The 27,635-nt window shown below is 34.5% G+C and overlaps 1 protein-coding gene across 1 annotated transcript in view; it reads right to left on the bottom strand.

Annotated features, from left to right (window-relative positions):
• Window positions 1-644: 644 nt before the first annotated feature.
• Window positions 645-27,635, bottom strand: part of LOC106053000 (neurogenic locus notch homolog protein 3-like) — a 30,857-nt gene continuing 3,866 nt past the window's right edge. The window contains exons 2-13 of the mRNA XM_056029052.1: window positions 27,210-27,335; window positions 26,390-26,560; window positions 25,589-25,777; window positions 21,434-21,646; window positions 19,578-19,781; window positions 12,652-12,783; window positions 11,111-11,239; window positions 10,876-11,010; window positions 8,272-8,400; window positions 6,504-6,641; window positions 3,738-3,836; window positions 645-2,109 (exon numbers count right to left, since the gene is read on the bottom strand). Coding sequence (XP_055885027.1) covers window positions 1,691-2,109; window positions 3,738-3,836; window positions 6,504-6,641; window positions 8,272-8,400; window positions 10,876-11,010; window positions 11,111-11,239; window positions 12,652-12,783; window positions 19,578-19,781; window positions 21,434-21,646; window positions 25,589-25,777; window positions 26,390-26,560; window positions 27,210-27,335 — 2,084 coding nt within the window. The 3' untranslated portion in view covers window positions 645-1,690. The remainder of the gene's footprint in view (window positions 2,110-3,737; window positions 3,837-6,503; window positions 6,642-8,271; window positions 8,401-10,875; window positions 11,011-11,110; window positions 11,240-12,651; window positions 12,784-19,577; window positions 19,782-21,433; window positions 21,647-25,588; window positions 25,778-26,389; window positions 26,561-27,209; window positions 27,336-27,635) is intronic.

Consider the following 27,635-nt stretch of genomic DNA (forward strand, 5'->3'; position numbering starts at 1 on the left):
AAACAAAATAATCTATCTATCTATCTATCTATCTATTTATCTATCTATCTATCTATCTATCTATCTATCTATCTATCTATCTATCTATCTATCTATATCTATTTATATATGTATACAACGCATGGGCATTAGCTGTGCTCGGAACAATGTCAACCACACATAAGTCCCCCCCCCCTCTCTACGCAGCTGATATATCCAAACTAAGCTGTAAACTAAGGGTATCCGCATGATGATTTTCCCCTCATTGTTTATTAATGAAGCCTTTCCAATCATCGGGTGTTTGAATTCGGAGTTTTCTTTCTCTAGGTGGGTAGCAAAATACAAACAAAATATCTTTTGATCTAGAAATATTTTTTTACCAATGGTTTTTGTTTAAATCAATTTTTTTTGCTTTTAGCGTTCTCAGTACGTTATGATCTAAATCTAGATTGTATGACAAATGGAAGGGGAGATACTAATTTTTATTTACGAGGGAAAAGTCTTAATTGGTCAAAGTCATTTCTAGCTCACTACCAGAAATTAAAACAAATTTTGAAGTAGGTCAAGAATATTTTGTTTTGTGTTGCCAATTTATCTAATTTTGTAAGAAAAATAAATCTTTTTTTTTGTTTAGTTTCTCTTTATTACATGTAACATTATATTAATTTTGAATGCATGGATAAGGTTAATAATTATTATTTTAATAAATATAAATGTACACTAAATGAATATATGGAAAAGCGCTTGCCTTTTAAACTTTGGGTCCCTGGTTCAAATCTTGTTAAAAACTGTACAAAATCTGCAGTCCTTGATAAACTTTCTTTGTGGTGCTTTGTGGCTATCTGCATCTTCAAGCTTCAGAACATCATCGGTTTGATTACACTCTTTTATCATTGCTTTGAGACTGTTGGACGTTACTTCGTAGACTTGGCATATTTCTATAGCTTTTTCTTGTGTCAAATCTGAACACATTAGTAACTTCTCTTGTAGACGTTGATTAGCAGAGAAAAACTAGTTTATCTCTTTAATTTTCTCTTATCATTCGGTCTTTGTCTTTAAAATTGCACTTCTCAGCCTGTGTCCTCAAACTAGTAAAAAACAAATCATATGAAGAGATGATAGTTCTATTCAAGAACCTATAAGCTTCAAGTACTTCGTTCTTCCTTGGATGACAGTATTCATGTAGCTTTTGTAACAATATGTCTGGATCATTGCTATCTTAATTTTCCTCATAAACAAATTGATTTAGAAATACACACAGAGGCTTTATTTAACCATAACCAACGCAACACACACTTCTTAATCCGCTAAGGGAATTAACTCTCAGACAACATTACATCACATATCAACATCCTTCTTTCTCTGCAAAATATAGCATAATTCATGTAATCACATAATCCAAAAATAAAACAATAATTTACCAAGACAGACCACACAAAACTAATAGAGTCTATTCCTCTTTTTTTTTTGGGGGGAAGGCACTAAAAAAAAAAACTCGGCTTCCTTGTGCCATTAATGACAAAAAGTGATACATTCTCTTCATTGAGATCGAAAGTCTAAAAAGAATTGTGAAAAAAGTAACTAGAGTAGAAGCACAAAGTTAATTTATTTATTCTATATTAAAAGTATTGCTCTCCCTTTTTTCTCTTTACAAACTGAAGTCTTAGTTTTGAATAATAATTTTTATTAAGTGTATCATTTATTATCACAATTAGTTATCGATTGAAAAATTTTCATATTTTTGCCTTGAAATATTTTCATACTGCTTTGGGCTTGCCACTTTCTCATAATGTACTTGGCCGGTATCATCAATATCAAAGGATAGCTGGTCGTATGTTTGTTGACTTGATTGTATCTCATAATGCCTTTCATTAACTTTCTCTTTGTCGTGCAATTTATTTGGCACAGAGTCATAATGATCATGTAATGAGTTAGTGTCTTGAACTTTGTCGTAATGATCTTCTTCTTGTAACTTTGCGACATTGTCTACACCGTCACCTGTTTCTTGTTTCCTTTGTCTGGCTCGTCTTTTGTAAACAACAACAACGACACAAACTATCAACAGAACTACAGCAGCACCTAAACCAACTCCGACACCAACAGCTACTGAAATGTCCTGGATATTCGAACCTGTTAGAAAATAAACATAAAGCCATAATCTAGTTTTAGAATTTCTGGGAGATTTTAAATATTGTTGATACATAATTCTTAACTAAAACAATGAATATGGTTATAACAATCAAACAAAAAAAAAAAAAAACGTCTAGCGCTAGGTGGCGAGAGGCGAAATATTTGTGTATTGAAGTCAAGTCGTTTATGGTCATGTGATGATCCAGAAATGATGCGCGATGTTCTGTTGGTCTCGATAACATATAAAAGGAAAAAGAGTTCGGTACAGTGAATTTTGTGTGAAGTCTATGCGGAAGTGTTAAACAAGTTGAACGTGAAGGCGAGGCCATTGGAGCATTGATACAACATCAAAGTTTATACGGCACTACGGTTATATCTACGGTAAAACATTTCTGCAGTCAGTGTTACGTGTTGCCAACTGTACTGTTTGGCTTTGATTTATTGTACATTCAAGATTCACGTAATTAGGAGCCCAATAGTTTTTTACTTCTTTGAGTTGGCTATGTCCTGTGGTGCATTAGTTGCAGAGATCCTGGTAGAGAAAGTCGTAGAAATATTTTTTTTTAAATTCATGCAAGATAGTTTTATGATATCTAAATAAATTCCGATCAATTGAAGAATCATAAATAGCAATAAACTTATCTAAGATTATAAAATTATCTCAACATCATAATACGCAAAAAATAAATTGTACAAAAAAAAATTAAAAAATCAAATTTAAAGACATAGCTTAACTCTTCTTTCGATGTTTTTACTTATGTTTATTTCAATTAATTCATTAAAATATTAAAATAAGTGCATTATTTTGTTATCAAAGTCATTAACTCATATCTTTGTAATTGTGATAAGAGCTGAGTATACGAGACTATAGGAGCTATTTTCCTAGCTGATGTAAATTATTACAACCTTATTACCGATGGCTCATATCACAGGAAACTCGGATTAGAAGCGAGGACAAAGGCCGAGCAAACCGGGAAAATGTCCCCTTTTTTTCTTCCCTATGACCGAATCGTTTACTCTTTAACTACTGTTTCCACGCAAGCACCACAATGAGGCTGAGAAACATGACCCCGGTAGCTTATCACTAAATGTTTATTTAGTTCTGTTCGGTCCTATTAGGGTTAATATTTTGATCTATTTAAATTATATTTTTGAACTTTTACAACATTTCGAGTTCAAAGACAAAAGTAACTAAAGAGATACCCATTTTCAGTTTTTGGGTACTACATATCCAATAATTTAAAAATCACATCTTTTTCTATTTCTGTTAACAAAGGCGTTGTCATGTGACTAACTCAACAACCAACCCCTTTTAATTCATTTTAGCATCCATTATAGTTTGATAGATTTTTTACTAACTAAACTTTAAAATTTATTTTATTACAGAAAAGCAGACGGGTTTATATTTTTTTACTATGTCATTAAGACTATCACGTCTTCAAGAAATGTATTTACTTATGTCTTCATAAATATATCAGAATATAATATCATTTTAAAAAGCCTATATGTTTAAGGCTAAAACCTCATAAGACTAAAATATAGTCATTGAAGAGTACGTATGTTGATTAATATTGAACTAGATTTATGAATATATGCCTACAACATTGACAAATATAAGTGACACTTACTTGTATCACAGAAGTCTCCTCCATAGCCAGATTTACACGACAGACATTTACCAGAGTATACGTCACATGACTCATTCAGACAATGCATGGGGCATTTTTCTGTAAAGAAATCGTTATATTTCATTTCTTTTGTAATTATTGTCAATTATATGTGTTCTTGTGTCAATATTTATTTCCTTTTCATTATTTTTTTAATTTGAATGATATTAACATTTAAGAACGTACTGGTTAGTTAAATATAAAGTACAAGAAATCTTCTGGTAATACAATGCATTTATTTATTCATTCCAAAGCATTAGGAATAAATCAATAGTCTTAGAAATTTATAAGAAAAAAAAAGCCAGAAGTATCTGTAGAAACAGAAACATAGTTAAATTGTATAATGTACAACTCAGAAACCTTCAATAATTATTATGAAATTTTTAGGAAGGATTTGGCAGATAGGCATGGTAGAGTTCAGATAGCAATAAGTTATTTACCTAACTAAAAGAAAAATATCATATCATTATTTTGTAAAAATAACATCACCTCAACATCCCTAGGAGAAGGCAGTATCTACAGACCTCTAACTTGTAGCTTAAAGTATAAGCTTGAAATATGTAATCAATTTTCAACACTAAAAGTAAAACAAAATGCATTTTTTGGGACCATGAATGATACAAAATATATATTAATTCCAGCGATATTAATCGGAAAAAATTTCCATAAACATTTCCAAAGAATTTTTAGGAAACTTCATTTGTTTTATTTGTCAAGTGTTTTCATTCTTCGGATTATTTCTGTTTATTCTTTAGAGCAGACGGCGCGAGTGTTGCATAGGGTAAAGTGCTTCGTAGTTTTGTTATTAGTGGAGTTTGTATTTTTTAAACATTTTCTTTGTAATATTTTGTTACTAATATGTCAGTAAAGACATTTTTCTTGTACCTGGATGGTGAAGAAGTTTCCAAGATAGAGCCTATAACCTAGGTAACTTTGATAAGTAGTCCGCTTGGATAAAAAAAAATATGCAAAAAAAGATGAATGATTTAAGAACTGTCTTTCAAACTTGATGTACTTAGTCAATGCTTCCCCTCACTATTATAATAACTTCAGCAATATTAACAAGGCTTGTCTTCGAGTTCGAAAAATAATGAGGGATGCATCCCCAGTTGTGACCTAAATATTTTGCCACATCCAGATGTTTTCTTCTATGTCAGTTAAGCCATGTCTAATCTAATTAAGTGCCGTGCTGCCTTTGTAGCTCACTTAAGGTATCATTCAGGTCCAAGCATTTAATTATTTTATTTCACATTTTAATCATCAATTTTCCTAATTTAGCCCATCGAGCGCTAAAATACCACCATCACCCCTCCAATCCAACCATCCCCTTGGCACCGACGTCACATGTTACCTTCCCCATCTTGACACGTGCCAGGTAAAATTTTCCCATTCTGACCCTTCTCGGGAACGGCTGGTCACTTCAAAGGGTTCACTCAACTCAACGCCTTGGACAACAGTTTCCCTGATCGACTAGCTCTGACCAGTGTCATAACGTAATCTCCCTTGCCTTGCCAAAGTTCTGATCATCTCCCCTTCGCCTTCTCTGACCACCTGGGCAGGAAGAAAAATGGACGCGAGTGGGACCAGTTTCCTGGTCTCCCATTTCGCGCCTATCCCCGAGTAACTTTCGTCTCAATCAAGCGGGGAATTCTGTCTCAAATACGCCAGCCCACCAGCAGACAGCCGTCAGCACCAGCCACACCAGCCTCCTTAAGGCAGCACCAGACATAAGCTAAGGAAGATAGCCTAATGACACTTGGACCACGTGGCTCTTAAATTTGATGAGTATATGTGTATGTACATATTAGATCTAAACCTAGCCCACTATAAATCATTACACCTTATCTTTTTTGTTTACAATAAACCTTGTTTATATTTCTATACATATTTGGCATTGTTGTCTGCATTTATTACGCTGTGCCCGTATATAAAATTTGTGCAGGTGTGAGTTCTTAAACTATACCCCCCCCCTAGACTCATTAAACGGCCATATTTTAAACCACCTTGTCACACCCATCTTGACAAGTACATCAGTTTCATTGCATATGTTGGAATAACCCATTAAGCAATTACTTTTACATTGATATTCGTAGGTTTTGATTGGGCATTCTGTAGAAATAGTGTAAAACTAAAATAGATATCATTAGATCTTCTAGTAAACTTTGAAGAAAGATATAAAAGGGAGAGACAACCATATATATATATTCTAATATAAGGTAGAAATAGGAAGATAGAGGGAGGTGTAAAAACAAACCAGGGAGAAAGATAAGCAAAACGAATTAAGAGAGGCCTACGGAAGACATACAGATATAAAAAAAAAAGAGTCACAAAAAGCAGCTAAAAATTTGAGTCATAGAGAGAGAAAAAAATAGAGGTAATATAGATTCTTTAGCATGGAAAAAGACAAAGAGAGAAAAAGAAATGTATAACAATAAGTCTTAAAAAGAAAGAAAGAGAGAAAAAGAAATGTATAACAATAAGTCTTAAAAAGAAAGAAAGAGAGAAAAAGAGACACCAGGAAAAAATCTAAAAAGATAATAAAGGACAGAAAAAAGAAAAATTATATTTTTAAAAGTTATTAAACTACTAGATTAATTAGTTCAAAATTAATAATATAAAAAATAGAAAAAAAAAGAAATAAGAATATGAATTTAAATAAAAGTAAGATTAGAAAAACAGAAAGAAGGGAAACAATCTAAACAGAAAACAAAGAAATCCCTTCAAGACCTTTATCACATTTGTCTCCCTTGTAACCTTGCTTGCATGATTCACAGTCCCCATTGGTAATATCACATTTGGATTCGTTAAAACAGTTTTGAGAACATATCCCGGAGCAGTTCTGACCATACTTTCCTTGTGGGCACTCTAGAAATAAGAACAATCACTGTTTAGTAGAAATCATGAAACATTTTTTGTACTCGTAGAGGTCCCTGAAAGTGTACAAATCACTTTTTCGTTTATTCTTTCTTTCTGTTCACTGGTCCGTCAGTGCAGTTCAGATTTTAAAAATTTGAAAAGTTATGGAAAAATACACATTTTCTGAATTGCCTACGATGTGTTTGTGTATACTCAATGCAGCGGTTGCAATACATTTATTTTAAAAATTTTGCAGCGTCTGTACCATAAGGTCATAGTGACGAATTTCTTGTAACAGTAGCGGGCAAGATTGCATGACCATTAAAGGACCGGGTTGATTGTTTTTAAATATAGTTACAGAGAAATTTTGTAACATTTTTGAAATGAAAGAGATAGTCAGTTATAGTTGAGAGAATGAACAAAGACAGTAAGCTTGTTTAATTAAGTTTGTGCTGAGTGTATTTTTTAATTAAATAATTCCTAGTTCTAGAATCAAAGCTTTTTATTAATTGTTGAAGGATCTTCGTTGTTTAAAGTAATAGTTTAATTTTGAATCTCCTGCCAAACTATATTGTTTAAGTGTTCAGTAATTGTTTAAAGTAATTTGTAATAAATTACGCTGAATGATAAAGGGTTGCGGGCCCTGCGTTTGTGTGGATGAAAGAAACAAAATAAAATACTTAGAATTTGATGGCTAGAAAATTGTGTTAAGGGTGGAGGAGCGTTATAATGCGGGGCGCTTTATTAATGGGTGTAAAAATGTTTCGGACAAGTTAAACATAAACTTCAACCGTAGCATAGCATGGGTATCTGATAATTTTATTCAATTCTGAAAAAAAAAAAGCTATGTCCTATAAACATTTACCTTATTTTGATCACCAGCTAGCTGGGTGGAGGAGCGTTATAATGCGGGGCGCTTTATTAATGGGTGTAAAAATGTTCCGGACAAGTTAAATATAAACTTCAACCGTAGCATAGCACGGGTACCTGATAATTTTATTCAATTCTGAAAAAAAAAAAGCTATGTCCTATAAACATTTACCTTATTTTGATCACCAGCTAGCTATTTTATACGTTATCCGCCATGTATTTTTTTATTTCATAAGAAATTTAATTATGGGCAATAATGTAAACATATACGTGTATGAAGGGCCGGCCTTACAAATAGCTGGGCCCTATTTAATTCAAGGCACCTCTTCTAATTTTTTTGACAATAACATCTATTGCTATTAATAAGATCATCATAGAACATTTATTATACCACATACATAGGAAGCAACTCGAATGCAATAGACGGCAGTGGTTTAATAAAGTTACGTTAAACGTACGATACGCTAAATATGTTAATCCTTTTTCGTCCTTTTTCTTTAAAATCCTGTAACAAGAGCCAATTCCTGAAAGTGACATGCTAAATAGGCCAATAAATTACGGTGTAACTGCCAGGAGCCCACTTTGGAGCCTAAGGCCGGCCATGCATGCATGCATTGGATTGCTTTTAACATTAATTTAAAAGTTACTAGATAATTATAATGGTTTAAATAATTAGATGTATTGATAAAAACAATTGTCATTATTATTATTTTATATCTCCTCTTTGATTTTAAGGATATAAATAATATAAATACTTTAATTTACAGACCTTGTGAACATTTTTGTCCGACATATCCTGGAAGACATGAACATGCCCCGTCGGTTTTATTACATGTAGAATTGCAGTGAATAGAACATCTTTCAAGACAGTAATCTCCAAACCACCCGTCGTTACACTCTGAACGAAATATGTATTTGCATTTTTTAGTGACACAAAGTCATAGAGCTTACAGGGGAGGAATTTGCATTTTTCTCTTTTTAAATTGATAAATGTCACAACATTTAATAACATAAAATGAAAGAGAAAATGATATAAATATAATATGTGTAATGTTTATGTAAGTTTATAACAATAAGATGGTTAAAATTTATGCACTAAAAAGCCGGATAAAAGATTGGAATCATACAGGAAAGAAGAAAGTTTAATAATATTATTAATATTAATAATAATAATAATAATCTTTATTATTCTTATAGCCTTACTGCTATTAAAAAAATGTGCATTATAACAAACAAAACATTGTAACAATAAAAAACGAAATATACATTCACGCCACATTTTCTCAAAAGTTACATTTGAAATTTATAGATCATATAGTTGAATTGTGTTTCATGATTTGATGGTTTGATTACTTGGAGTATAAAAGAGTTTTGTGTCTGGTTGTCTTTGTAATCTGTTTTGTATCTACTTTGTGATGGTAAATCACACAATCGTGAATAAGCTTTTTTTTTCTAAAATCATTGTACCTTACTTAAGAATGTTCTTTATTAAACAGTTGCCGAAATGTTTTTTTAATGACCTTACCAGCACCATTTTGGATTTTATGAAGTTGATTTTTATTTTTAATGTTCAGATTGACATACCATCAGTGAAAGTTTTTTTTTTAAAAAAGGAAAGTTCCCCTTTCAAACCTTGCGATCTATAGGGTAGATAGCTTTATGGTCATCAGTTTCTTTGGCAACAATTAACGAGCAAGGTGTCACATGAACAGCACAAGCGCTTAACCACTCAGCCACCGCATACCTTCAAGCAGTAATATTGAAACTTATAATATTGCAGATCTGAGCATGATCAAACATTCCCAAGGCATTTTTGCTTTTTTTTTTCATCATGCTCTAACTATAATAAAAAAAAAGGTTATAAAGACAGTTAGTGTGGAAACACAAACTCAAAATCGGCCCCCGAAGTGGTCCACACAGGCAGGCTTCAATATTTTCAGAAAGAACATCCGAATGAAATTATATCAAAGACAAATGAGATATAAGAATGGAGAAAGAAGGTTGACAGATCTTGTGTAGTGCCCCAACGGTCCAGCAGATCAAAGGATAGGTGCATTGAATGCAAAGTTAGATGTGAATCTGGCCTAACTAGTTTCCCTTTCAGACCTTGTGGTCTATAGGGCAGATGATGAAAAGTTCATCTGTTTTTTGTGGCCTACGGTTAACGAGGGTGTCATGTAGCCAGCACAACGACCAACCGCCTTTACTTTTCCCCAACTAATGTCAGGTACCCATTAGAGCTGGGTGGACTCAGAGGCGCCCAAGGATTCCGAAGTTGAAAATCCCAGTCTTAACCAGGATTCGAACCTGGGATTCCCGGTTCCGAAGCCAAGCGTTTTACCGCTCAGATACCGCGCCTCTCCTGGCCTAACTGAAGTCTTATAATTGATGTAATTGTTTTGAAAAGGCTCAATCTCTTATTCGAATGCTCAAAAAAATAATTTAAAAAAAAAAACATTTTCGCAATAAAAAAAAAATTACACAAAAATGAAGTTTACAAGATTATTATTCGTTTTAATCTAGGTCTAACTTATAATGTATACTAATAAGCTTTTTCTCTTTAAAAAACTGCTTGCATAACTGATTTTAAAAATTAGATTTTTCGCTTTCAGAAAAAAAAAGTAGGCGTTGCATCAGAACTTTGAATGGTCTAAAATATAGTGATGTCGGATTTTCAATATCTTTTCTAGTTTACGAGATCTAAACGGGACAGACGGACAGACATTTTGCACAAAACTTTTAGCGTCTTTTTCCCTATCGGGGGCCGCTAAAAAAACAGAAATGGAAAAGTGGTTTCAGTGCTAAGACAAGTCCCAAAAAGCCGTGGAAGCTCATGAAGCGCCATGACCGCACTTCCCCGTGGTGGAGGCTGTCCAGGCCTGAGCAAGCTATTATAGCACAGTGCAGGACAGGTCACTGTCCTGTTGGCTCATATTTCTTTCGGCTATAGCTAAATTTTGTCTCACGGTGCCACCGCTGTGGGGAAGAAGAAGAAACTGTCTCTTATTCTTTTTGACTGTCCCAGACTTGCTGATCTCCGTCTCGACAGTTCTGGGAAACCAAAAATTCTAGACCTGTATGGCGACATGTAAGCATGACGCAATACAGCATGTTTTCTGTAAAGAGCTTTTCCAAAAGTACAGTACATGTATTAAAATAGCCTTGTTGAATTTAACTAGCTTTAAATAATCAACTGAACTGACTACAAAAATGGAGGAAACTACTTACAAAGAAAGAATTTTGAGATACTGGTATGACCTATATTTTATTTTACTGACTTCTGTACATTAAAAAAAAAAAAGCGACAGGTTAGGTCACTTTACAGTGTCTTCTCATTATTGTTAGTACTAAAATACTGTGTATAAGAATATACCTTTGTCGCATGTAGTATTTGTCCATCCTGGTTGACATTTACAATATCCACTAACACTATTACACGTATTTGGTGGATCGCAATGTGCAGAACATTCATTTTGACAGCTCTGCCCATAGTGATCTGGTGCGCATGCTGGAAATAGTGATACGTTTTAATGAAAAAATGTTATCTATTGTAGTCTCTCGTGTACTCAGAAATTGTAATATATGTATTCTATACATTATAAACGCACCTTTTTCACAAGTGTGTGCTGTCCATCTTGGTTGACATAACAAACAGCTTCCATTTATTCCATTGCATTTTTTGCAATGAACAGTGCACTGCCATTGACAATTTAATCCATATTTTCCTTCTGGACACTCTAAATAAGTTAAATAAAAAAAAACAACTTTCTTTTAAACTTTCCTTGTATTGCGAGTACTTGCATTTAATATTTTGAATTATGTACATACTTTTATCTACTTAAAATGTAACCTTATATTTCCCTGCAATACCATTTAGGTTTCTGGTCAAAAAAGAAAAATCGCTTGGTTATCAGGGATCTAACATTTTTGACAGTTTATCAGTATTAGAATGAGCTAAATCAGTGTAAATTTATTTTTGATCTTATTGGTAGTTTTGAATAACCTTTTTTTTTCAGATGGAATTTGTGGAGATAGTCATACTGATAACTGTACACTAAAATTACTCTCCAGGTCTTGATAATTGTATGCGTCTATTTTCCAGAATATTGACAGGAGTTCCTTACGTGCATTGATATCAAAGGTCGTTAAAAAAAAAGTTGCTCTTGTCTCAATTCAACTTCGAACCTCCTGATTTAACTTGTTTTGCCATTGAGCTAAGCGAGTACTTATAAAAATATATTTTCTAAAATTCTTAACATCATTCTCCGATTATTTGAATATTTGTGCAACATTTTAAATCGATCCGAGAAAAAGAAGCGGGAAAATATAAGTGAAAGATTTTGAGCCAGACAGACGAATGACTGGATATATACACATGCGCTTGGTTCAACTGTTCCGGACTGACCTCATTAAAATGGCTTGTTGTATCGGACTTCATTGCAGATTAAGATCAAGATGTCGTCTCCTACTCGTTAGGCGTCTTGACAGTACTCCGCACTGAATCCTCATAATGTGTCGTACAGAACAACACCGCTGAACCGCCCTGAAATGAACCAAGCCGAGCCACTAGAAAACTATGTTGTGGGGAACTGTCATGACTTTGACACATCCGGTCTTTTTATAGGGACCTTGCTGGCCTTACAGAAACCGACTTCACGTAGCTCGATCATTCTGGATGATCACACATTTAACATGACTGCTCGGAGAACTATTCATAACACAGATCTTTCTCGAACCGTCGTGTTGTTACTGGTCCCGGTTGAACGTAGCCACTCGTCAGACATGAACCTTCGGCTAGCGCTGACCTGGGGCGATTTGTAATGGACCTCATTCACCAATCGTAAACAAACAACATTTAGTCACGTGATCTTATTGATAAAACAATTTAAAAAGCTGTCACGTGACAACCATCATAAATCAAACATGAGATCGTAAATCGTATAGAAGAGGTAGAGCACCACGTGGCTAAATGTTGTTTGTTTACGGTTGGTGAATGAGGTCCATTATGTGTGTGTGTGTGTGGGGGGGCAATAAGTAAAAGTGATACTTGAATTAACGGGGCTACAATATGAGTACGTGTACTACTACCCCTATCAATATATATATATATACATGTATTTAAAAAGAATGAGAGAGAAAGAATGATTACCTTTCGAACAAAGAGGCGGATCATCAGATCCAATACAAACTCTACATGAACCATTTTCTGTGTTGCAAGTGTCACTACATGTACTGTTACATCTCTGTGTACAGTCCAAACCCCAATAACCTGGTAGACAATCTGTAGTGATTTAAATTCAACAATATAAAACATTTATGTATTCTTGATAATCCCCATATATAACATACTTTCCACTCTTTTTTTGCCTGGCTTTATCAGTCTGTTTGTGTTTTACATTTCTAAATCACGTTAGGTGGCAAGGTTAATGCTTCTTTAAAAAAAAAGCGTCAAGGTCTAGGTCAAAGTCAAGGTTCTTTTAGTTGTATAGACAATAAACACACTTTAGAGAAACGTTACATTTCTAAAAAAAAAAATTGCAAAAATAATTAATAATAAGCAAGTATCGTTTCAACAGAAAAATCTCGTTCTATAGTCACCCGATTTTTCGGGGGTAAAAGAAAAGTAAACACAGAAGACTTATCTTTCCACAGATAAAAAAAAAAATTCTGCTCTATTCAACAATCTATATCATCGAAGTCGAGGAATTCGCTTAAAGATTGCCACGCGAATTGTATATGAGCATAAGTAATAATGCATTTACACATATATTGTTTTTTTACACGCTGTGACCCCTCTCTCTTTTGTGAACCAGTGAGGGGAGGGGGTATCTTAGAAAAGTGTCCCGTGATGCCGTTAAGCGCTCAGAACTCTACTTGATCAACTTGATTTCCCTTGTTAGGTTGGTTAAACGTGGCCAAGAGGTTTTGGCCTAGATCTCAGCCACACAAACCACACATCGACAATTATAAATAGACAATATGCACAATATGGGCAGCATTTGGATGAAGAAGAAATGCCGAATGACGGTAACTTGGAAATTATTAATTAAGCGATATTTTGAATTACATTTTTAAATAGACCTGAATCATTCATTGACTATGAAAGCGGTACTAGTAGAAACCCACCAGGACTTTTTTTTGTAAGTTTAACTATCCCGCCCGTATACACATACACGCTTTTGGTTGTAGCATGTATAGGTAGGTCTGGTGTAGAGTTTATTTTTATAGTAAAAACTAGACATATGTTACCCGCGACCCGCGGGTCTTTATTTGCGCATTACTTTCGATATAGTCACTGAGAGTGTTTTGTAAACAATTAAACGAAATAATAATGTAATAAGTAAAGCGAATGTGTCAATGTAAAAATAGCTAATAGGCTTAAATCCATTTTTTTTTTAAATTAAAACATTTGCTTTTGAATAATCTAGTGGATTGGATTTAGATGTATGTTAAACGTAGCTAATGATCCTTTCACGTTATTTCTCTTTCGCTACGAAAATAAAATTAGTTTTGCGAAAATGGTTTACCCGAAGTCGATACATTCTTATCTATTAAAAACGAAAAGAGCGATAGCTTTGTTAAATAAATGGGATTATAAAGTGAACAATTAAACGAAATAATTTTTAGTACGCGAGTCATGAATGAATATAGATCTAGGCCTATCTCAACTCGGCTTCGCAGCTTTCGTAAACGAATGTAGCTTTAGAAAACCAAATTTGAATGTTTATTTGATCAAAATATGAAATAAATGGACTTTAATTAATATGTTAATGTATTAAAGTATAAAACTATCTGTGCGAAGAGAAGTTCTATCATCTTAGAGTTGAATTAGAGTTTTAGATCTAGGGATGGGATTATAAAGTAAACAATTAAACGAATTAATATTTAGTACGCGATTCATTACGGTATTGTCTAATGAAAGAATGTTCGTCAGGAAATCTGTAATCACAGATATAAGGAACTAATTAATGTAAAAAATGCGTTTGAAACACAAAATTGAAGGTTAATTTTATTATATAATGAAATCAATGGATCTTCTTTTGTATTTTCATGTGTCAAAGTAAAAAACTATCTGCGCAAAGTGTATTTCTTAAAATTAGATCTAGGTCTAAATCCTTTCTATCTTTTCTCATGTCAACATTGTAGACATGGCCTAGATCCATAAAATACTATAGCTGTAATAGAGTCGGACAACTTTATTTTTTTTTAGGGTCTTAAGTTTGTTTTAGGTCTACAATACACACACTACGGTCTAAATTAGTACCCAAGGAACATTCCTGCCTAGTTTTATCAAGATTGGCCAAGCGGTTTTGATGTCTATAAGTAACATACATACATACATACATACATACCCCTCACATTCTACTTTATAATATAGACTAGACATATGTTTCCCGCGACCCGCGGGTCTTTATTTGCGCATTACTGTCGATATAGTCACTGAGAGTGTATTGTAAACAATTAAATGAAATAATAATGTAATAAGTAAAGCGAATGTGTCAATGTAAAAATAGTGTGAATGAAGCTATCAAACCAGAATAGCTAATAGGCTTAAATCCATTTAAAAAAAATTAAAACATTTGCTTGTAGGCCTACATATTTTTGATTAAAATTTGAGATGAATAGACTAAATTTTGTATTTTCATGTGTATAAAGTATAAAGTAGATCTTGAGGTAGACGTAGATGTAAATCTACACTAATCTAGAGTTCTGTGCTGCGCATGCGTGAACTTTTTTTCAAGAATGAATATAGGCCTATCTCAACACGGCTACGCAGCTTTAGCGAACAGCGAACGAATATATTAAAAATGCTTTAGAAAAACAAATTTGAATGTTAATTGATTAAAATATGAAATGAATGGACAATAATTAGTATGTTTATGTGTTAAAGCATAAAACTATCTTTGCGAAAAGAAGTTTTATCATCTTAGAGTTCAATAAGAGTTTTAGACCTAGGCCTAGGAATAGACTCAGTAGAGAGATGTGTTAATGTGTAACCATTAGGTAATGTCTAATGAAATAATGTTCGCCAGGAAATCTGTAGTCACAGATATCAGGAACTAATTTATGTAAAAAATGCTTGGATAATCTAGTGGATTGGATTTAGATGTATGTTAAACGTAGCTAATGATCCTTTCACGTTATTTCAGTTTCGCTACGAAAATAAAATTAGTTTTGAGAAAATGGGTTTACCCGAAGGAAGTCGATACATTCTTATCTATTAAAAACGAAAAGAGCGATAGCTTTGTTAAATGAATGGGATTATAAAGTAACAATAAAACGAAATAATTTTTAGTACACGATTCATGAATGAATATAGATCTAGGCCTTTAACTCGGCTTCGCAGCTTTCGTAGATGAATGTAGCTTTAGAAAACAAAATTTGAATGTTTATTTGATCAAAATATGAAATGAATGGACTTTAATTAATATGTTTATGTGTTAAAGTATAAAACTATCTGTGCGAAGAGAAGTTTTATCATCTTAGAGTTGAATTAGAGTTTTAGATCTAGGGATGGGATTATAAAGTAAACAATTAAACGAATTAATATTTAGTACGCGATTCATTACTGAATTGTCTAATGAAAGAATGTTCGTCAGGAAATCTGTAATCACAGATATAAGGAACTAATTAATGTAAAAAATGCTTTTGAAACACAAAATTGAAGGTTCATTTTATTATATAATGAAATCAATGGATCTTCTTTTGTATTTTCATGTGTCAAAGTAAAAAACTATCTGCGCAAAGTGTATTTCTTAAAATTAGATCTAGGTCTAAATCCTTTCTATCTTTTCTCATGTCAACATTGTATACATGGCCTAGATCCATAAAATACTATAGCTGTAATAGAGTCGGACAACTTTATTTTTTTTGAGGGTCTTAAGTTTGTTTTAGGGCTACAATACATACACTACGGTCTAAGTTGGTACCCAAGGAACATTCCTGCCTAGTTTTATCAAGATTGGTCAAGCGGTTTTGATGTCTATAAGTAACATACATCCATACATACATACATACCCCTCACATTCTACTTTATAATATAGATATAATACACAAATTGAGAGCGTCACTTTCTTCTATGATGTTGAATGCGTGTCGTTTTCTTCTCGGCTTAATTATTTCTCATGAGGTATTGTGACGTCATTGGGCAACTTTTAGTTTGGGTTGCCTTTCATCATCTTATGCTTGAAGAACATTCTGGGTAGGACTCTTTGACCCCTCTTTGGTATGAGTTTTATTTTATATTTTTATGACATTCTTTTAATGAGGATTCGATAGTAATTATAGTTATAGATTAAACGTTAGAGTCTTGTTGGTTATCTCTACAGGTTTTCAGTGTTAGTTTTACCCGTATCAGTGTTGCTTTTTTTTTTTTAGGTACTGGTATACCCTTGACAAAGTAGTCGTCATCGATGCTGAATTGACGTTCAGAAGTTAATGCAAGTCTTGATTGCTATTGTCTGAGTTGATGTTTCGTTGACAGTTTCAAAAGTATATTGCTATAGTGAAAAGTCTTTGGTGCACTTTGTGTAACCGTTGCATGGGCGTAGCCAGGATTTTTTTTTCGGGGGGGATTTGGGGGGGGGGGGGGAATTTTTTCTCACCCCCCGGCGAAAAAACAATTATATCTATTTATGTGTGTGTGTGTGTGCGTACAAAATCTTTATTACATTCTGACCCTTCATTCTTTCGGAAGACGTTTATTGTGCCCTAGAATAGGTTCTTCCATGAGTTAGTGGAAAAATTGTAGATTCTCCGCTATTACTAGCAAAGGGGTCTAGGGGAGCGCTTGGAGCTCCCCCATCGCGATGGGAAGCCCCGCCGCCAAGCACTATTTCTGATATTGAAAATCAACAAAATGCATATTCTGAGGTATCTACAGTGCATTTTCCTGCTATTAAAAAGTTCTATTTAAAAACCTAATGTGTTATTCTTACTGGCTAAGACCCTCCCTCGTCGTTCGGCGCATTTGCCATCAAGCTGTTTTCATAAAATTGTAGACTCCCCGCCTTTACTAGCAAGGGGTTTGGGGGAGCGCTAGGAGCTCCCCATCGTGGGGCGAAGCCCCGCCGCCAAGCACTATTTCTGGTATTGAAAGCCAACAAAATGCATATTCTGAGGTATCTACACTGCATTTTCCTGCTATTAAAAAAGTTTTATTTCAAAAACCTAATGTAATATTCTTACTGACTTAGACCCTCCCACGCCGTTCGGAGCATTTGACGTCAAGCTGTTTCCATAAAAATCTGTCACTGGTAATGTCTGAAGCCTCAAGTTGTACTAGGATATCATTGCAACTCTTCTTATGCTTAATTCATTTTGTCGGAGAACATGTCCCGCAAACCTCATGCGTCGTTCTCTCACAATCTTACTAAGGGGTCGACTCCCAGTTCGGCATAGGATTTCCTTGATTTAGACCAGATCTCTATAACTGACTCCTAAAATCTGTCTTAGCCATCTTTGTTGAGCTACATTTAGTGTTTTTCTATTTCGGTAGATGACTATTGCCTGCAGTTTATTAATGGAGCCCTGCCACTGGTAAAAATGTGTAACCTCTCTTGAATACGCTCTTGCAATTAAGTGACTGTAGTTTGCTTTAGATTTTATATCGAAAAGAGAAGTTTTAACGTCAAAATCTACTGTTGGGGGTTTTCCACCTCAAAATGCTCTGTAGGGGGATCTTAAACTCAAAACCATTTGGAGGGGTTTTAAACTTTAAAAAAAAAGCCATCTGTAGAAGAAGGGTTTTAACTCAAAACCCCCGATAGGCTTGGCTAAGCTCAAATAATTTTAGTGTGTAATTTGCTGCTTTTTTTATATTGAAGATGTATTTTTAGCACCAAACCCCTTTGAATGGGGGTTTAAACTCAAAACCCCTTTCGGCAGCGTTCATAGCATTTTGAGTGCGTAATTTGCTTTTTTTCTTACACTAAAGATGTATTTAAATTTATCCTCAAACCCCACTGGAGGAGCGTTTAAACTCAAAACCCCTTTGACTACACTCATAACATTTTTAGTGTATAATTTGCTTTGTTTTTATTATTAAAGAGGTATTTTTTACCTTCAAACCCCGCTGAAGTGGGGTTTAAACTCAAAACTGAGTCAAAACAATTTAGCTAAGCTCATAACATTTTGAGTGAAAAATTAGCTGCTTTTTTATATTAAAAAGGGCGTTTATCGTAAATTTTAGACGGGGTTTTAAAATCAAAATCTTCCTTAACTGTGCTCTTGGAATTAGGGGATTTTCGTTTGCATTTTTTTTTTGTTTTGTTTTATAGAAGAGGGGGAGTTAACTGCAAAAACCCCAGGTAGGGGGTTTAAAACTCAAAACCCCTGGTAGGGGGTTTTAAACTCAAAACCCCTAGTAGTTTTTTTTTTAACTCGAACCTCTCTGGTAGGGGTTTTAAACTCGAACCCCCCTGGTAGGGGTTTTTAAACTCAAACCCCCCCGGTAGGGGGTTTTAAACTCGAACCCCCTGGTAGGGGGTTTTAAACTCAAAAACCCCTGGTTGGGGGTTTTAAACTCAAAACCCCTTTGGTTGTGCTGGGGCAAGTAATGGTTTAGTATTAAAATCTCACCTAAAATAAACAAAATCAAAGCAAAAAATCAGTCACTAAATTCCGACTCCCCCCCCCCCTTCTGGGGGGGATTTCATTTCGGATGGGGGGGGGGTGTTTGAACCCCAAACCTCTCCTCTGGCTACGCCCATGAACCGTTGATATTGTTTAAGTCACTTATGAAAATATTACGTTTTATTGTTACCATTTAGTTTTACATTTTTTAGCCGACTACCTAATTGAAGCATCCCTTGGCTTAGTACTGTCTCTATATAAAAAAAAAATTATGATGAATAATTGTGCAAAGTTTCAACTTATTCCGAAATGAGAAATGGATGAAAGTACGTGTAAAGAAAGACACGACAAACTGAACAGTTGATATAAGCTTTGTCCGAGATTGAAATACTTTGCTATTTATTTTTAATAATTGTTACTTATCATGCAAGCAATAAAGTAACAATACAATAAAATAATGATGTCTTTAATTAGCAAATATTTAATTAAATCAAATATTACCTCCATAGGCTTCAAATTCATTTATCACAAGGTAATTGTTATTTAGACCAATCACCACTTGATTCACTGGCTTTTTACCAAAGTAAACCATTGTGTATATATATTGAACAGTTGGCGGCTGGTTAGTGTAACTAAATGTGAGGAAATTGTCACCATTCGATGCCTGGAGATAGAACCCCCTTAAACGGTCTATATTGTCATCAACTGAAAATATAAAATTAGTTAAGGTTTGACATGATGAATCATATTTAGTTATTTTAGGGCTAGAGAAGTGATTGAGACAATTATTTCAACACAGGCTGTGGCTAAAAAAATTTAACTGAATAGTTTGAGGTAGACATTATTAAGCGTTAAAAATAAACTTTATTCAAATTTGTCCAGGATAATAAGAAGCTTCAAAATAGCTATTATTCATCGATTATATGTGAAATATATTATGATTTTAATTAAGAATGTCATTATTCACACGCGGATTATTTTTAATTTATTCAATGTGACTTTTAGTCTGGATGACATCTATTGGTCTCTTTTGTAAATGACTACTCATTGTTTTAATATATGAGAATGACCAGTGTGTAGTTTGCAAATAGAGGGCAAGTAGACTCGTAACATGTAAACAGGAAACCATCATCATCATCATCATTCCTTTGAGTTCCTCATGGAACATAGGGTCTCAGTAAAAACACGCCACTCTCCACGGTCTCTTGCTACTTTTTAGTGGCTTCCCAGCTCTTTCCGGTCCTCTCGGCTTCATCTAGTATACTGCGCCGCCATGTTCTTTTTGGTCTTCCTCTACGTCTTGTTCCCTGGGGGTTCCACTCTAAGGCCTGCCTAGCTCTGTTGCTGGTATCTTTTCTAAGGGTGTGACCAATCCATCTCCACTTCCTCTCTAAGATCTGCACCTCTATATTTTTCTGTCCACTCATCTTCCACAGTTTGGTGTTTTCTACTTTGTCATATCAGTGTATTTTTAGGATATTTCTCAGGAAGCCATGGTGTTGACTTATATACTATTTGTTCTATCTTATATAAATAAACATTGTGACATGTTATGACTTTCTAATTAAAAAACAGAAATCAGGCTAAAAGCAAGAGGGAAACCTCTCAGAGAGAGAGAGAGAGAGAGATAGTGAAGAAAGATAGAGAGACAGAGACAGAGAGAAACTGAGAGAGAGAGAGAGAAACTGAGAGAGAGACAAAGAGAATAAAACTATATTCAAACAGAGAGAGACAGGAAGAGAGGGAGACAGAGAGAGAGACAGAGATAGAGAGACAGATACAGAATAGAGAGAGAGACAGAGACAGAGAGAGACAAAGAGAGAGACAGAGAGAGACAGAGAGATTAAGTTATTGCAATTTCATTTTCTTACGTTTAATATTCATTTTTTTAATTTTATATATTATATTAGTATGTAAGTGTGTGTGTGCGCGTGTCTTTGCGTTTTGTGTGTGCGCGCGAGCGTACGTTTGTATATGTGGTGATTCACTTTAAAGTTGAGGCCATCGGTCGCTTACTTTTGTTTTTTAATATATCTGCCACTGTCTCCATGACTCAAATTTAAATGTCTAATGTTCAAATACCAGTAAAGCTTTGGTAGAAACCGAATTCTATCGTTAAATCTACATAGGATATCTTAAATATGAATTAGTTGACGTTTACCTAAGATATTTCAGCAATTATATCAAGTGGAAATATGTTTAGTGTTGGTAATATTATTATTATTTGCATTCACTATTCAAAAAATTAAATAAAAATATAATTCTAGGTCATAGTAGAGAACAGTACATTACATGATAACATTTATGATACTAACTAATTAGCACAATTGCCATCCTTTCCGTACTTATCAACTTACATCGGTTAAAGAGAATAAATTTGTTAATCTCATAAGGTTTGTCAAATGTTATATTCCAGATCTGAAGACCTTGATCGGTACCGGAATGACTACATAGTCCTGCATAGCACGTGTCTTTTATCAAACCGTCCACAGCAAAGTTAGACTCAAATCTTTCTGTAGGCATCCAGGTAGTTGACTGCGAAGTAGTTTGGAATAATGCCAGATTTCTTCCTAAAAAATTAATTAAATCTACATTAAATAAATTATATATATATCTATATATTTGTCTATTGGATTTAATAATTTTAAAACGTAACAAATATAATTGAACTCAATAACTGAATAGTGCAATGATTAAATTAAACGGACGTTGGCCAAATATGATAGGCCTTTTAATTAAAACATCCTTCTTCACCCTTACATTCACCTATTACTTTATCTGTTGGACCGTTTATGGCACAGCAGAAGAACTTTCTACCGTCTTTCTCCCTTCTCTCTGTCCTTTGCCTTGGCAGGCCTGTCCATTCTTTGATGTTCCCATCGCTTTCTGTCTTCCTCTTCTTTTTCTTCCTGAAACTGTTCCCTGAAGGAAAGTCTTTGCGAGTCCCGAGGACCTTGTGATGTGGCCATAGCGTTTGAGTTTACGTTTTTTGACCGTGGTTAGCAGGTCATCGTGGAGCTGTATTAATCTTATTTCTAATATTTTCATTCCTGATGCGGTCTTTGTAAGTGACACCTACGTTCTTACTGTAGCATCTTAGTTCCATTGCTAGGATCCTCTTCTCAAGATCTGCGTTCAAGATTTGCACGCTTAGAAGAATGTGGCAATGACCAGGGCGCGCATGTCTGATTTTAGTGTCGAGGGCTATGCCTTCGTCTGTCCAGATTGTTTTAAGTTTTTCAAGTTTGCTATAGACTGTACTATTTTGGCCAGGAGTGAATGCTGATGTCATTTTTAAAGCCCTGTTGTTTAAACCTCTTTCTAGGGGACTTTAGAATTTAACTTTTATGAACATTCTTGCTTTTTCTCGAACATGAATATTTTAATACTTGAAATACATGATGAAGAAAATTATGATATTAACATATTTGTAATGGTTTCGTCTTTTCCTATCCTTATTTCCATCTAAAAAAAATTCTTTATATAGTACATATTTTATGCTCAGAGCGATTTTATACAATCTATTGTGTCAACACGAAACATTATGTATGACAAGCTTCCTTGCTGCCTTTTATCGCTCAGGAAAAAACAACTCAGATTTAATCGGTTCGAGTTTCAAACTTGAGCCCCTTAGATGAGAATTGAAGCGATTAATAATCTGTCTAAGGTTTTTACACATGCCATTAAAAATATTTGTTTAAGGTAATCTTTACGAAATCCAAACTTATCAAAATAAAACCATTTTATGAATATCAATATAAAGAAAAACTTTGTATCGAAATTGCGGATAAAAATCGTTTTCGGTAAATTTGACCATCACTGTTTTGATCGTGAAAGGTGCTTAGTTGTTATAAACATACTGAAAGAAATAACTAGTTGAATTTTCATTGTTTTTTTCTTCCACGGCAAGTGTGGGAAATAATGCTACGTTAGTACATGAATGAATCAGGGCATGCCAAAGACGCTAAATAAAACAATACAGTTTTCAGCGAAATAAAAAAAGGATCAATCTCTAAATTGTAATGGATATTTCATTTTTACTAAAGACTCCTTTTAATAAGTAATCTAATGTTTTTTTCCGTATTGAAATTAGTCTGTACTGCATATGTAAGGCCTTAGAGTGGAAACCCAAGGACACGAGACGTAGAGGAAGGCCAAAAAGAACGTGGCGACGCAGTGTGGAGATCTTAGAGTGGAAGTAGAGATGGCTTGGTCACACCGATAGAAAACATACCAATAAAAGAGCTAGACAGGCCTTAGAGTGGAACCCCAGGGCACAAGACGTAGAGGAAGACCAAAAAGAATGTTGCGACGCAGTATACTAGATGACGCCGAGAGGACGGGAAAGAGCTGGGAAGCCATTAAAAACTAGCAAGAGACTGTGGAGAGTGGCGTGTATTTACTGAGACCCTATATTCCATGACGAACGTGATTTTACTGAGACCCTATATTCCATGAGGAACGTGTTTTTACTGAGACCCTATATTCCATGAGGAACGTGTTTTTACTGAGACCCTATATTCCATGAGGAACGTGTTTCTACTGAGACCCTATATTCCATGAGGAACGTGTTTCTACTGAGACCCTATATTCCATGAGGAACGTGTTTCTACTGAGACCCTATATTCCATGCGGAACGTGTTTCTACTGAGACCCTATATTCCATATGGAACGTGTTTCTACTAAGACCCTATATTCCATGAGGAACGTGTTTTTACTGAGGCCCTATATTCCATGAGGAACGTGTTTCTACTGAGACCCTATATTCCATGAGGAACGTGTTTTTACTGAGACCCTATATTCCACGAGGAACGTGTTTCTACTGAGACCGTATATTCCATGAGGAACATGTTTCTACTGAGACCCTATATTCCATGAGGAACGTGTTTTTACTGAGACCCTATATTCCATGAGGAACGTGTTTCTACTGAGACCCTATATTCCACGAGGAACGTGTTTCTATTGACCCTTTATTCCATGAGGAACGTGTTTCTACTGAGACCCTATATTCCATGAGGAACGTGTTTCTACTGAGACCCTATATTCCATGAGGAACGTGTTTCTACTGAGACCGTATATTCCATGAGGAACGTGTTTCTACTGAGACCCTATATTCCATGAGGAACGTGTTTCTACTGAGACCCTATATTCCATGAGGAACGTGTTTTTACTGAGACCCTATATTCCATGAGGAACGTGTTTCTACTGAGACCCTATATTCCATGAGGAACGTGTTTCTACTGAGACCCTATATTCCATGAGGAACGTGTTTCTACTGAGACCCTATATTCCATGAGGAACGTGTTTCTACTAAGACCTTATATTCCATGAGGAACGTGTTTTTACTGAGACCCTATATTCCATGAGGAACGTGTTTCTACTGAGACCCTATATTCCATGAGGAACGTGTTTTTACTGAGACCCTATATTCCATGAGGAACGTGTTTCTACTGAGACCCTATATTCCATGAGGAACGTGTTTCTACTGAGACCCTATATTCCATGAGAAACGTGTTTTTACTGAGACCCTATATTCCATGAGGAACGTGTTTTTACTGAGACCCTATATTCCATGAGGAACGTGTTTCTACTGAGACCCTATATTTTACGAGGAACGTGTTTGTACTGAGACCCTATATTCCACGAGGAACGTGTTTTTACTGAGACCCTATATTCCATGAGGAACGTGTTTTTACTGAGACCCTATATTCCATGAGGAATGTGTTTCTACTGAGACCCTATATTCCTTGAGGAACGTGTTTCTACTGAGACCCTATATTCCATGAGGAACGTGTTTTTACTGAGACCCTATATTCCATGAGGAACGTGTTTTTACTGAGACCCTATATTCCATGAGGAACGTGTTTTTACTGAGACCCTATATTCCATGAGGAACGTGTTTTTACTGAGACCCTATATTCCATGAGGAACGTGTTTCTACTGAGACCCAATATTTTACGAGGAACGTGTTTGTACTGAGACCCTATATTCCACGAGGAACGTGTTTTTACTGAGACCCTATATTCCTTGAGGAACGTGTTTTTACTGAGACCCTATATTCCATGAGGAATGTGTTTCTACTGAGACCCTATATTCCTTGAGGAACGTGTTTCTACTGAGACCCTATATTCCATGAGGAACGTGTTTTTACTGAGACCCTATATTCCATGAGGAACGTGTTTTTACTGAGATCCTATGTTCCACGAGGATGGTGTTTTTACTGAGACCCTATATTCCACGAGGAACGTGTCTTTACTGAGACCCTATGTTGCACGAGGAACGTGTCTCTACTGAGACCCTATGTTCCACGAGGAACGTGTTTCTACTGAGACCCTATATTCCATGAGGAACGCAAAGAAAAGATAATGATGATGACATATGGAAAAAATTAGAAAACATATTTCTGTAGTTCTAAAATGTGAACAAAAATTAGCGTATACCTTTGAAGGAGCGTAGCTTATCACCACGATCGTTAATTTGTACACCGGATACTAACATTATTTGATACATACCTCCATTAATATGAACGTAACATAAGTGCTCAACTATATCTCCATAGATTTGTAAAGTTGTCATTTTGAAATCCACATCACAAGCAATGTCAAACACATTTACGTTGACTTGAGATATTGTTTGGTTGACACAGAACTTTGTAGACTTTCCTTCGTCAATGAAAGTCACGCTTAAAGTAGATAGAATAGCTGAGGGAAAATGACATATGGGTATTTTTATATTAAAAGATTTAAAGATATTGATACGAAAGAAAAAATGTTAGAGATGCAATAGCTAGAGAGAGAGAGAGAGAGAGAGAGGTTTGGTTGAATGTGACCAAAAAAAATTTAAAAAAACCCCGAAAAGATAAATGAACGATAGCAAAAGAAACAGGAGGAAAAAATAGAGTCTGGAGTGGATCTATAGGCCTAGCATTAGAATGTTTAAAAAACTGAGTGAGTTTTACTTTCTATTCATTATGATTTTTTTCCGTAAGGAGAGAGAATAGAGAAGAGGGGTTGAAAAATTGTTTCATTTTTTTTAAAGCTTTAAAAAAAATGATAAAAACAATGCAATTGATGTTTTATCTTTTATTTTATTATTACTATTTTAAGATAATGCTTGAAACTTAAAACGGAAACAATCGAGAAGTAAACAATGGAGCAGCTCATAGAAAACAATGGCTAGTACAAAAAGGTTACCATTTTCTCTAATTAATAACGAAAAATACCTAGTGTTGGCATTATATATGCAACATCATCATTCATTGACTGCATTGTACATATACAAGTTTAGATAAATACAAATGATTCAAAACCTACTATTGTTGTTGACTTTTATTCTCATCCAGGTGAAAGGCGTGGACGTATTCCATTGGATTGAGATGGATGTCTGTGAGTTGAGGTTATCACATTTCGATTCATCATTTTCTTTAAACAGATGTTCTGCTTCTTTAGACTTAAATACAGGTGAGAACGAAAAGGCTAGATTTTCTGATAATAGAGGTGTAGTAATTTCAGATTAATTTATCATAATTTGTAAAGTTTTAAAAATTTTAAACTATATATTATGTGGTGACAGGGTGTATTTTCGATAAACCAACACATTTTTCTTTGACAAATGCTTTTTTTTTTATGCTATACTTTAATTACGAATCTCTATGATCATTTTTGTTACAAGAATTTTTAAAAATCAGTTTCAGTTATTGCATCTGCTAAAATTTAAATTTCTCTTTTAACAGAACATAATAATGGTGTACAAAGTGTTTTTATATTTTTTTTCTATTCAGTAGAAGATTGCATTGTCCAAACCATAAGTTCCATTTTCATAAAGAAAGAGCAGCACTAGAAGGATGACCTAAATTGCGCCGATTTTCCAAAAACTCAAACTCAACAATCAGGCTAACATTGTTTAGAATTTGTTCAAAATTGACTATCATTAGGTTGTCTATTGTTCTCTGTTGTAGACACAGGTACGTACACATGCCTTGCATGCCAAACGAACGAGGTCTTTGAAATTGGGATTCTTTGAAAAGGATCTATCTTTAGTTTATATGTAATTATTTAGGGTACAATGTAATTTTTTTTTAATTATGTATTTTCTAAACTACTATGTAAAGCTTAAATAATCAATAATACTTACGGTACTGGCAGCCTAATCCGAACCATTCATTCACACACTTATTAGATGCCCCAAAGCAACTTCCTTGTTGATCACATTGGTCTTCACAGTGACACAAATATTGATTTCGGGAACCAAATTTAGAGTCTTAAAAAAATATGATTAAATGTTTTGTATACATGCTTATAATAGCGTGAAACATAAACTGATATTATTTAAAATAAAAAAAAAATATAATCTTGTTAGAGTTTGGCGTGTGCAGCTGGGTAAAGCCCCCGTTGTCATGCGCCTCTGGGTGTAGTATGCAATTAAAATTAATTATCTATTGAAATAATTTAGCTTTGGACTAGTTAGTTCTAGTGGTTTCTAACGACACCATAGACCAGCGCGCATTAGAGGTTTGGAAAAAGAACACACAGGTAATGTACAATAAAAAAAAAGGATTAC

Source organism: Biomphalaria glabrata, chromosome 5, assembly GCF_947242115.1.
Source record: "Biomphalaria glabrata chromosome 5, xgBioGlab47.1, whole genome shotgun sequence".
NCBI lineage: Eukaryota > Metazoa > Mollusca > Gastropoda > Planorbidae > Biomphalaria > Biomphalaria glabrata.